Here is a 13166-nt window from a genome sequence, read left to right as displayed (position 1 = left end):
CGTTATTTGATTTTCATTACAAAGCAAAAGTGCCATCTCTTTACAGTCACTGTTCGAAGAACAAGCTGTGATTTAAATGTAATACTTATCTAATCATTTTATATATCAGAAAATATTACTGAGACAATCATGTTACAAAGAGTTAGATAAACAATTAAAATCCTGGATAAATCAGTGAAATATAATGAAGTACAGTGTGAGTTTTCCAGATGTAGATAAATGTTGTGTTGGTTTAAATGGCATTGCGAATAGCCCTGTACTACTGCCAATCTGTTCTTTAAAGCATAATCAGCATGTGAGAAACCAGCTAAGTAATCTAGATACACACCCAGTAAGAAAGAAAGAACAACTGATATGAAATAAAAAGAAAGCAAAAACAACAACCTCAGAAAGAACAACAACTGATAGGAAATAATAGCAATCAATAATTAGCCATGTTTATGAATCAAAGACATTATAACCTGTATGTTTCACTGTGATTAAAATGCATCATATTCTCTCTGCTGTGTGGAATTTTTAAATAGAAAACTAAAGGCACTAGAAATGACCAGAATAATTTGTGTTAAAAAAAAAAAACAAAAACAAAAAAAAGTGTGTTTAAGTTGACCCCAGGTGTCCTTGTGGGATTAAATGATAGTATCAGATGAAAGGAGCTGATAGCATTTTAGCATTAAGCCTAAAATCAGTGTTCTTTAAACTCTCTGATCCTGATTATTTTTCACAAGCGTTTACTTGATACTAAAACACTCCTTCAAACTATTTTCTGCTTGTTGCTTTGTGATTTTTTTCCACACTAGGGGAATAGCTGCAGGCTTGGCATTGTACGCTTCTGCAAACTGATTATTAAACTTTGCCATCACATATTTCCAGTAGTCTGAGGCCTCTATGCTGGGGTCTGCAGGGATGTGCCAGTCCGGAAAGATCTCCCTGTATTTCTTATAAGGATGCCATTCATGTTTGGTCTCTAGGCATCTGAAACTTGTATCACTGTTCACATCAGTAGAACAAATGTTAGTGACTAATGTCTCTGATTGCTCATATCTGTATTGACCAAGTCCTTGAGGTCTGTGTACAGAAGCAGAGTGGTGTGTATGAGCCTCTCCTCCTGCCTCACATGGTGCTTTGCAGAATGGACACAGTTTTCCACAGCCAAACACACGCTTGAACAGCTCATCCTGTGGTTTGATTTTGAGTGTTCTCAGTTTGCTCTGAATATTTTTGTTCTGCAACTTAGTCTTCAGCAATGCTTCCATTTCCTCCACAGACTGCATGAGCCAGTGGGCAAATTGCTCCTGTTTGGCATTGCTCAAAGCCATAACTGCTTCCAAGGCATCGTTTGAAATGACAAGCTTTTTTCCAAGCTCTCTGCAAATGTTCTGAACGAATATCTTTATGCGTTTATTTTTATCTGTCTTGTGTTGTGCTTTTTTGATGGCTTCTTTTATCTCCATAATAGCTCCTTTGAGATGCTGCTCTTCCAGCTTAAAAAGTTTGTTTCCTCTGGAAAATCTGTCTGTAATTTGTTTTAATATCCAGTCTTTAACAAAGCGTTCATATGAACGTATGTAGTCCAAATACTTCTGAAAATCACTCTCGGTCAGAAGTTGTCCTAAAAGTGTGTACTGGAAAAAGGCACGTGTGCTGAACTGAAATGCATTTTCCCCTTGCAGCATTGTGTCAATAATGTCTGGTCCCAGTGAGTTACAGATGAACGTCTCAACTGCAGGACTCAGGCAGAGTTTTGTGAATTCTTCAGCCTTCCTCTGGCACTGATCACGATTACTGAACAGATCTTTAAAATCAGCTCGGTATTTCTCTTTGAATTGCTCAAGGCATCGGCGTGGGTCGTTCTCTGCAATAAAACAGTCATGCATGGCCTGAAATTCTCTTGCAGAAATAGCACAAATGTGTAGCTTAAGAGAAAGTTCAAATTTGTCAGAAAATTTCAATTCCTTGCCCAAAGTCAAGTTATCATCAATTCTGTGTAGGATCTCCTGAATGTAAGTGTCATGATAATCTGATTTTTTCTCTTTTTTGTCACTAACTGACTGCTTACATGCATCAATGACACTGTCTGCCAACTTTTGAAGATTGTTAGAATTGTCCATGAAAAAAAGTTTTTTTAGAAAACTCTCAGAATGAACAATGAATTTGTCGTTGCCATATTCATGCAGATTCACATTACTCAGCTCTTTAGAGACTGAACTTCCCTTTTGTCTCATGTTTTCTCGTAATTGTCGAAAAACACTGTCAGATATTGTTTGCTTCTGCAAGCCTTTAAATGACAACTCTTCAAGTGTTTCCTTCCACATGTGTTCAAAATGGTTGTCAAGCTCCTCTTCAGACATGCCCTCTAAACTTCTGTTTTTCCGGAGCTCCTCCAGAAGGTTTAACACTTTCTTTTCCATTTTGTCAGTATTTGTTTTCTTGATGTGGTCCAAATTATTCTTTCCTGCCCTAATCTCAATAACTGCCTCTAGGTTACTCATCACTGAGTTTTCTGTTTCCTTCCTGAGAGATTTTGCACTGTTTACAAAGTCTTCTTTGTACCTTTCTACGAGATAGACATGACCCTCTGTTTGTTCAAAGTATTTGATGATGTTTTCCAAAAGAGTCTTTTCCCAGTTATCAAGCTCTGAGGAGGCCTCATGTTTCAGGGTCCTCAGGAAATCTTGCAGGTTTGTTTTGTCAGATTTTGATTTCATCATCTCAAAATTGGACACTCTGGTTTCAGCAGACATTAACCACTTGTACATGTGCTTTTTGAAAGACCATTCCCATTTATGGAATTCAGCACAAAGCTTCATGTATGCATTAGCGACCAAGCTGTTCCTAAAGCTGAATATGAAATTTTCATATTTTACTGCATTCCATAAGCTTTTTGTCCACTCCAGAAATTCTGTAATGTTGTTGGTAGATATCTTCTTTTTTACAAGAATGTCCATCATGTTCTTTTTGAAGTCATAGACAGCCTCGGAGTAGCCAGCATTCACTGGTGCCATTGGTGGGTTACCGTGCCACAGCCCAGGTATATACCAGTTACCTGTCTCTGGATCATACTCCATTACATCAGTAAACTTCTTGTAGTCTTCCTTATTTTCCATCTTGGCTGCTGCTTCAGTCATCTCATTCAGCTGCTTTAAAAGAAGCTTCCGGTCTCTCATGTTTTTGTCATGTGCTGAGACGTCAGCTACATTCTGATGCACGAATGCACACATGGGTTTTTTGCCCACTTCCTTCATCCTGAGGAATGCATGCACCACAATCTGCAGAATGTCCTTCATTTCTGTGGAGTTCTCCATGGCTATGTTGATGATGGTAATGTCACTCAGTCCAACAACAAGTGTGGCCAGTTCATTGTCATGTTCATAGCTGTCATCGAGCTGTGCCAGTTCAGGCGACTTCAGTCCCTCGGTGTCAATGATCACTAAATGATCACAGTTAAGTATTTCTCTGAAGCTATCTGTGATTTTGATCAGCAACATGAAAGCTCCTCGTGTGCATCTTCCACTGCTGACTGCAAACTGAACCCCAAACATGGTGTTTAGGAGGGTAGACTTTCCTGTGCTCTGGACTCCTAATACTGTGACTACCATGATCTTATTCTTGGGTTGCGCTAAATTATTCAGCTCTGTCAGTACATCACTAATCCATCTTAAAGGTATATTTGAAGCATCTCCATCAACAAGTTCAAGAGGAAATCCATCTAAAAGGAGCCTCGCACACAGACTGGGTAAGTGTAGCATTTGTTGTCTTGCTTGTATATTTTCTGGAAGGATGACAGCAGCTTCATACAGCTGACCCATTTCCCTCAGAAAGTGTTCAGTTCCCAAAGCACTGTTTGAGATCTGTCTGTCAAGTAATGCAATCTCCTCCTTCTTCTCAGATGATTCTTGACATTTCTCCTTGTACAATTCTCTAAGACATGTTAGTTTTTTGCGGGAAAGGTTGTCCAGATTCATTCGCATCCATTTCAGGAAGTACGATCTCTCAAGAGGTGAACTTGACAGTGCAGTTATGAAGCATGTCATGGCTTCTGACATTTCATAGCTCCTTTGCTGCTTCCTGAGTTCCATCTTCTGTTGTTTCAGTTCACTTTTATACATCTCAATGTTCTTGTCCCCAGCTTTACGAAGCCTACACTCCTCTTTCTCTAATTTGCCTAATTTCTTCCAGATCTCACCCTGCAAAGGGAGCTGTTCTTTCTTAAACTTTAGTGTGTCCTGTATTTTACTCGTGATTGCCTCTGCATTTTCTTTTGCATTTTGGCACTCCTTACAGTCTTCATCAATCCAAATTCCAAATTCATGTGCAACTGTGGTCATCTTCTCAAGTTGTACAGTCATAGGCCTGTTTTTCACAACATCTCTCACTGCAGAACACAGATTTTTGACAAAATCTGCATCATTTTGTTTGGTCTTCAGAATGATCCTTCTTTTGTTCAATTTCAGTGCAGCAGCTGTTCTTTTCAGCAAATCCAATTTGTAGGCTTTGGTGTCTGCATTACCCACCAAAAACAATTGTGCTTTTACATGTGTATTGGTGAGTAGTTGATAGTTTGATTCAAAATTGTCAAAGAATACAAAAACTGCTGTAGAAATCTGACAAAGGAATGAGTACTGAGTAACAAATGTACTTATGTCCCCTCTCAAGTTTGCAATAGCCACAGGTTCGGGGAAGATGTCTATGTTTTTACTTCCACAAGGTAGGTACCAGCTGATCTCCACCAAACCATTTGATATTTTTCTTGGGATGTCTCCACAGTCCATGTCACGGTGCACAAATGTATCATGATATTGCTGTGGATTACTGAGCAGCTTGTTCAAGATTTGAGATTTAGAAATGCTGCAGTCTCCAAGTCTTACAAAGGACACTAAGGGTAAGTCTGCTAGAACAATCCTTTCTTCCACAAACCCTCTTGGATCAGACAAGGAGTGTGGTCTAAACTTCTTCACAATATCTCTTAAGGCCCAAAGCATGAGCGTGCTCTGCTGTGTGTCACAATTAGGAAGCAGTAAAGGCACAGAGAACTGGCACATAGACATTTTCAAAGCAATCTCTTGTTGAAGAAAACTGTCTGAGCAAAGGAAGAGTGCAGTTATGATGTCTAAAGGATTTACTTTCACATCAGAGTCTTCGTTGAGGACAAGACGTTCCAGATCACTACACAGATCTAAACTCATATCTTCATCCTCATCAGCTGATGGAGCACATTTGACACTTCTTGCAGTCACATTCACCATCATAATTTTCTTGAGGAAAAGCCATGGTAAATCTGATTGAGAACATGCTGGATCATCTGTCACTGTGCTCTTATCAATCTGTAGTACAGCACTCAGTGAGAGTTTAGTGAGGTGTTGATTCAGCCCCACATCCTGAAGAAAGCTCTTGAGATTGGTTTCTATTAATTTAAATTAAAAAAAAATGCACATCCCAATCAAAGGTTTGAAATAAAACCAGTTGTCATGAGGTTTAAAGACTTACAAAATGTAGATAAATACTTACTAGTGCTGGCAAATAACTCGGCCGTCTTGCTTGTGCTGCCATTTTTAAGTACTGTTGCAATGTGGAAGGAATAATTTTTTCCTGGAGTCAGATTACTGAAAACAATTGTGTTAATTTCTGTTTCTTCTTCATGAACAGTTATACCATTGTGGGAACACACCACATGGTACTTCTTCTCTAAGGAAGCAGGTGGCTGCCAGGTTAGAGTAACTGATGTGCTACCAATATTCTTAACCTCGATGCTTTCAGGTGGGTTTGGAACTGTAATGAAAAGAAAGATGGAGTAATGACATGGTAAGTTACATTGAGATATTATTCAGCATATGTCAGTCCAAAACATTAGACTGATTATTACTTGTGTATGCAGATACTTCGGCTCTTGAACTCTGGATTCCATTTTCTGAAACTGCAACCAGTGTAAAAGTGTACTCGGTGCCTGGGCACAGGCCCAACACTTCAGCGTAATTCTGTGAAAGGGTCTGGATGCTTGAAGATGTGCTGCTGGTGCACCTCAGCTCAAATGTTGATGTGTTCTCTCGGCATTTCCACCCAAGTCTAGCAAAATCAGTCCCAATGGACTGCACTGAAATGTCATATGGTGCAGGAACATCTGTGTAGAACAAGAATAATTCAACTCAGCAAATGTGATCAAACACCATGTTTGTGTAGGAAATCGATCTGCCGAAAATTTGATCACAGTACCTTCTGAAGTGTCTGTCTCCTCTTCTACATCTGGTTCTGCAGACTGTTTTTCAGAAAGATCTTGTTGTAGCTCTTTGTCAAAGAAATCTCTGGGATCTTCAACTTGCTTGAGTTGGGAATATTTGAACAAGGATATGAATAAGGATAACAGTCTGGTGTGTAAATCATAAAATCAAATCAATAAAATGCTCTGCTCAATGCTTACCTCTGGCTCAACTTAAAAAAATTAAGGTAACAATTTGCATGGATCTTTTTAAGTAATTCCAACTTTATTGAGTTATTATTATTTTTTAACTTAAGCCAGTGTTTTGTTTGTTTGTTTGTTTGTTTGTTTGTTTGTTTGTTAAGTGAGTGTAACTTATTGCTCTTCAGTCAGGATAAATTACATGCAATTCCAATTTTATCATAAACGGTTTATTATAAAACCAATGCCAACTTTTGTCCAAATGATTTTTAACTGCAGATAATTTTATACCACCAGCCATACACAAAATAAACCTGCAAACTTTCAAAAATACTTGGACAAAAAAACTGAATTATTTAAAAAAATTAAAATAAAAAAATCAGAATGATCAAATTAATTAAATAACTGAATGAAAACACTGCACTCTGTATGCATGTTAAAGAATTTTTAAAAAATAAAAAAAGCCCACCATGTGAAAAGTAAAACATAGTGTTGCTGGCGGTGGAGAAAAAAATTATTATACTGATCTGCTTGTTTAGTCCACCCCATTTACATGTATCTCAGTGAGAGCAGACACGTCAGTTCAACGTCAAATTACAGATGACCATTAAGTTAAAATAACAAACCTGTAAAACTGTCTTAAGAAGAGTGACCAGTGTAACATTCATGCCGATATGATTTATTTGTTAGGGTTAACAACTGACTGTAAACAACTGAAACAACCAACATAGCACATACTGTGAACCACTTTATGAAAAAAATATTTACCTGAGCTGCATTAAAAAGAGCATGCCATCTGTCTTTTAGGTCACTGACTGGTGATGCTTGACTGACAACTTCCTTTCCGCGAAGGGAGAATGTCTTTGCCATTTTATCATTGATAATCTGACAGTTGTTCCTCTTCTTAACTTCATTAAGGAGCTCCACTCTTTCTTGTTCCAATGTTCCTTCTGTTATTCCTTGTGGGTGAGGGGGTAAAGAGTTCACTTCTGCCTTTCTTGGCTTTTTAATATTCTTTGCCGGCGCTTTCTCATGTGCTTGATTCTTTTTGAGAGAGTTCACATCAAGCTCAGGGCATCCAAGCCCTCTCAATTTAGATCTATAGTTCCCCATTTTATATTTTAGTCTTTGTTGCCATCCACAGCATCCATTATATGATCCAGGTTCTTTAAGGCAAGGATGCTTCTGAATCAGTGCCTTAGCAACATCGGACAACTCTGCACCAGTTGGGTAGGCAACGTATTGAAGGATGCTTTCAGCCAGTTTCTCAAGGATGTCAGGAAGGATTGTGGTAAAGTTGAGTTGAATTCCATCCTTCTTGAAATCTTCATCTCCTGAGGCAAGCACAAGCTCTGTGTCATAAGCAAAGCGAGGTACTGGAAATTCAGTAGGCCAACACTGTGAACGCTGGGTAACATGTTCGGGTGACGAAAGAATCAGTGTGTCCTGTGATCCAGAGGAACAACTGCTGATGGAAGGATGGATGGAGGTCACTGAAGTATGGGCCAAGGCTGATGAGCTATGGATGGAGGTCTCTGATGTACTTTCATTGGAACTATCCAGATCAGTTAAGTTCAGAGTAATTGAGGGAGGTTCAACAATGTGAATCACCTTAATTGTGTCCTTGTCCTTGATGTCACTTGTTGAGGTAAGAGAAAAATATTCCTCTCCAAAATCAGCATCTTTATAATGCAAAGTAAAGCTTCCATCAAGCCCAAATGTCTCTCTCACAATAGACTGAAGTTCACCCACAGTCCCAGGGATTCCATGAGGTAAGTCCAGTTTGCGAATGTCATGGTCCTGAAGAATGATCCGAAGTTTGGCCTGATGAGACATTTGAAGCATCTGTAAGAGAAACCACACTGCTTCAGTTTGAGTTATACAGTACATCCAGTCACTTCCCCTAAACATTCAGTATGGGAGAAGAATATGAACACGGAATTGCCCGAGATGTAAGTTTTGGACTTTCTCGCCTTTGCAATATTAACTAGCATGCAGAAAGTGTTCTGTGTTGATTATGTATCCAGAAGATTAGCTTTCACATTACACTATGACATATCTTAATCTACAAACTCCTCTTGTAGTGAAAATCAACATGATCTGGGTTTAAAGGCATCTTGGGCTTGTATCAAAGCAAGATACTAGTATTGGCAAATGGTGGATTATAGATTTAATATTGTCACTTTTTGAACTGCAAAAAAACATTAACACAATACAAAGTAAACATACTAGCCAGCAAAAATTAAGCACATCAGTTGTACATTGAAGCAATTTCTCGTCTTTTTTAACAGGCTTTTGAGTATTTGTGCTCAAGTCTGGGGAAAGTACGTCAATTTAAAAACTCTGTTTTCCTCATGAAACCATAACCCCATATATATATATATATATATATATATATATATATATATATATATATATATATATATATATCCTTATTTGATAATAAACCATATATTTAAGCGCGAGGCTCTACTTACTCGTCTGGAGTTTTGTTCGGTCCTTTGGAAGTCACTTCAAAGAGTCACCGCCTGCCTTCAGGACTCCCCTTTATAAAGATGTTCCAGAAGGACTAAACCATTTTATTTAGTTTATTATTCATTCATATCGATTTCCCTATCCAGTATTATTAAGTGCAGCTCGTTCCTCCTTGACATCCTTTGGGGTTTATTATTCTGTGTCCTGTTTTGTGTGTGAAGGATTTCCTGTCCAAAATAACGTGAAATAAAATAAAGTGGGTCTTGGTGATGGTTTCGTCCCAGCAGAACAGAAACCGAAAGTTTCATTTCTGAGGAAATGAATACACGTGTCGGCCTACGGGTTTGGGGGGTTTTTTTAATTGTAATATACAAACAGTTCGGCTTTAAATAACAGAGGAAATTATCTGTGCATATCAAGGCTCAGTGGTGTAATAATAATAATAATAATAATAAATGATACTCGGGAGCGTCGCACAGTTAATGTATCGTTTATTCGAGCCACTATTTCTGTTCCATTTGTATAAAACTAATAATCTTTTTCCCCCTAAATGTAGTGGGCTCATAACTCCGCTCAGAGAGAGAGAGAGAGAGAGAGAGAGAGAATCATAGCAATACTAATCCTGTAGCTCATGTGGCTGTGTGTGCTATGAAGAGATTCCCCTCTGGACAGGACACTTACCCAAAAAAAAAAAAACAAAACCAGCTTATCGGTAGAAATTTACAAATATTTAATAATGAACAGCAATTTAAATAATAGCTAAATAATCATGAAATATATTTGCTTCAGTAGTTATTAAATACTCTGAAATCTCTCTGTATGAATCGATAAATACCATTAGACCTTAAGATGACATTGGAAAGATAAAAATCTAGAAGAACTTAAAACCAATAAGAATAACAGAAATCTCCTGATGCCCAATCACTCTCTCATTCACATTTGCATTAGAGCATGTGTCAATAGGTTTAAAAAAAATACCAAGTAGGTGAATTATCCATCCATTATCCATAACCATCCTGTGCAGGGTCACGGGCAAGCTGGAGCCTATCCCAACTGACTATGGGCGAGAGGCGGGGTACACCCTGGACAAGTCACCAGGTTATCACAGGGCTGACACATAGAGACAAACAACCATTCACACCAACGGTCAATTTAGAGCCTCCAATTAGTCTAACCTGCATGTCTTTGGTCTGTGGGGGAAACCAGAGCACCCGGAGGAAACCCAGACAGACACGGGAAGAACATGCAAACTCCACACCGAAAGGCCCTCGTCGGCCACTGGGCTCGAACCCAGGACCTTCTTGCTGTGAGGCAACAGTGCTAACCACTACACCACCATGCTGTGCGTGAAGAATAGCTAATGTAGCCTTTCAGGTGTTCAACGCATCTTTCTCTTTCCCGGTGAACAAAGAAATGCTTCTGCGCATGCACAGCAGAAAAATTTCTCACCGGATATTCGCGTCAGCTCTGAGGTGTGACGTCATGTTGTCTTGACAACCATGCAATATCATAAACCATATTGAACGCTCATTCTCCATTGGGTAAAGTGGCGTAATACACATAGGATAAGGTGATATGCTAACAATATTGCATGCTATTGAACCAAATGAACGGAACCTGCAAGAAGGGAATAGAACACATGTTTTAATTCCATCGAAAAGTGTCCTGTGTGTATAATAATGTATGTAATTTACGGGTGTCAGGGAGCCGCTATCAATATGCGGGAGACTCCCAGAACTTCCGGGAGAGTTGGGATGTCTGTAACTGACACATTAACAAATGGATATAAGCCCTCGTTGCTTCATCCTCAGTCTCTGTCCCGGAGTTAAATGTGGCACCAGTTTATCTACAATCACTTGAGGGAACGTTACACTCCGTCACACAGGTAGCTAACACTTAGCAAAGGGCCAGATAGCAAACGTTAAATGAAATAAGCACAGACAGCAATGAAAGGCAACCAAGAAAATAGACTGTGACTGCATTTTAACTATACTGGTCTATTTCTTCCACCTCATCCTGCACTTGATCTGTTCTCCTTTTCTTGTATTCAGCCCCTGACATCTCGCGCGCACCGTTGCCCCTAGTTACCCACTCCAGGATTTGAGTGAGTACTGGTCCAAATAGTCTGAACTCTGTCCCAACTATGATCTCCATAACATACACAAAAGATATCCCACAGAGACAGAATTCAAACCCTAGTCACAGACCACCACAGAAAAGTTAATCATGTCGCAAGAATTTAAGATTTTGATTCTGGTCTGGAGTTTGTGAAAGTAAATCTCACAAGGATACACTGAAAATATTATGAAAACAGCAAAGTTTTTGTTTTGTTTTTCCTTTTTGCTTTCAGACATACACTACCGTTCAAAAGTTTGGGGTCACTTTGAAATTTCCTTATTTCTGAAAGAAAAGCACTGTTCTTTTCAATGAAGATCGCTTTAAACTAATCAGAAATCCACTCTATACATTGCTAATGTGGTAAATGACTATTCTAGCTGCAAATGTGTGGTTTTTGGTGCAATATCTCCATAGGTGTATAGAGGCCCATTTCCAGCAACTATCACTCCAGTGTTCTAATGGTACAATGGGTTTGCTCATTGCCTCAGAAGGCTAATGGATGATTAGAAAACCCTTGTACAATCATGTTAGCACAGCTGAAAACAGTTTAGCTCTTTAGAGAAGCTATAAAACTGACCTTCCTTTGAGCAGATTGACTTTCTGGAGCATCACGTTTGTGGGGTCGATTAAATGCTCAAAATGGCCAGAAAAATGTCTTATTCATTTTAAAACTTATGGTGGTAAATAAAAGTGTGACTTTTCATGGAAAACACAAAAATGTCTGGGTGATCCCAAACTTTTGAACGGTAGTGTACCAACACCCAAACTGATAATAAAATACCTCCTCACAGCCACTGAGGACACTGGGGATGTGACATGTCTGTGTTATTCCTTTATTCTTCTCATTATTCGGTTTCAGATTTATTTTTCTGAGACTTTGGCAATATCACAGGCCAAAAGATTAATCACACTTTCACCCTCCTCTCAGTAAGATGCGTCCCTGAATGCTCTATAGTGCTGCTGCCAATAGGTGGGTTTAGGATCACACCCTCAAGCCCTCGTACATGATTTAAATATTCATAACAGTTAGACAGCTGGAAATAAACTCATATTTTATTCATCAAACATTAAGATTTATAAGTCCACTACACAAGAAGGTGTCTGTCCTGAATTTTAGGGATTGATTTGCAGTATTCCTCCTACAAATAATTTAAAATCATTAGCATTGTAAAAAGAAGATTACACTCCACGAGAGTTACCAAATGGACTTTCGATATTTGTAAGTGAGGTGACACAGCAGTTTCCCCAGTTTGATCCTGAGCTTCCTGTCTGTGTGAATTTTCAGGGCATGTGCTCCCTGTGGAGGTGGATTGGCTCGGATCACTTGCCCCAAGGTGTGAGTGAGTGAGTGTGTAGCATCGTGAGTATGACCAAGATAAAGTGGTTAGTAAAAGTGAGTGAGGTACAATGGTCCATCATGCACAAAACTGCCAAATAGGAAGTGATGTCATATCTAGTGGTTTTCCATATGGAGCTCAAACCTTAGCTGTCTTTTTAATACTAATGGACTTTGCTCTGTGGTTACTGGGAGGTGCTACAGCGCTGTTCCAAAGTTTAGAGCCCTCCAGATTGTCCCTCAGAGACAACTTGGGTGTCTACATAGAGCCTTTAAATGTAGGATCCTACAACAGTGCATGTTTTTATCAGAAAGTGTTTCAGAGGTTCAGAACCCTTAAGTATCTCATGAACCCTACGATTATCATTATTTTTCTTCGAAGGTAGCAAGTACCAAGACAGTTTAGCTCAGTTATACATGCCTGATGGACTCTGGGTATTAACAACATTAAGAAGGAAATATAATTACCAATAAATTGGGATTTGTTCCACACACTTAATCATAAAATTATATATTAGGAACACTATTTTTTATATGAAACACATTGTTGTAGGGTCCCCCAGGGGGAAGATTTAAGAACCGTGAAGGGTTTTTGAGAGTGTAGAAGGATGTGAGGCTATTTCAGTCACGTGTTTGACTATCGACACCAATCTCATCTCAGTTGCTCAGTGAAATTTGGCAACTCACTCCACCTCACACACAGGTTCCTGTTCCCAAACAAAGAAGGAAAAGCAGCCCCGCTATCTCCTGCTTGTCCCTAAATCCCTCCTCCTGGTGCAATCATGTGCTAAACAAAACATCAATCTATTGAATTGTACTGATACACATGGATAAACGGGAAACAAA

At 39.0% G+C, this 13166-nt stretch overlaps 1 protein-coding gene across 1 annotated transcript; it reads right to left on the bottom strand.

Annotated features, from left to right (window-relative positions):
* LOC132889562 (interferon-induced very large GTPase 1-like) lies at nucleotides 1-9010 on the bottom strand. The gene is made up of 6 exons (XM_060926240.1): nucleotides 8869-9010; nucleotides 7160-8236; nucleotides 6208-6313; nucleotides 5861-6115; nucleotides 5506-5766; nucleotides 1-5401 (listed from the first exon to the last, which is right to left on the bottom strand). Exons 2-6 carry the CDS (start codon nucleotides 8234-8236, stop codon nucleotides 729-731), a joined length of 6372 nt encoding a protein of 2123 aa, XP_060782223.1. The 5' UTR covers nucleotides 8869-9010; the 3' UTR covers nucleotides 1-728.
* Nucleotides 9011-13166: the final 4156 nt, after the last annotated feature.

This window comes from Neoarius graeffei, chromosome 1, assembly GCF_027579695.1.
Source record: "Neoarius graeffei isolate fNeoGra1 chromosome 1, fNeoGra1.pri, whole genome shotgun sequence".
Classification (NCBI taxonomy): Eukaryota; Metazoa; Chordata; class Actinopteri; order Siluriformes; family Ariidae; genus Neoarius; species Neoarius graeffei.
Note: the sequence above shows the minus strand (reverse complement) of the source record. Positions and strands in the feature narration are given on the sequence as shown.

Excerpts from the sequence above, each read along its gene's own strand:
- LOC132889562 (XM_060926240.1), bottom strand. The coding sequence starts at position 8,236 with ATGCTTCAAATGTCTCATCAGGCCAAACTTCGGATCATTCTTCAGGAC. Across the intron at positions 6,116-6,207 it reads GGAGACAGACACTTCAGAAG|ATGTTCCTGCACCATATGAC; the intron begins GTACTGTGATCA and ends TGTTCTACACAG. Across the intron at positions 5,402-5,505 it reads CGAGTTATTTGCCAGCACTA|AAACCAATCTCAAGAGCTTT; the intron begins GTAAGTATTTAT and ends TTAAATTAATAG.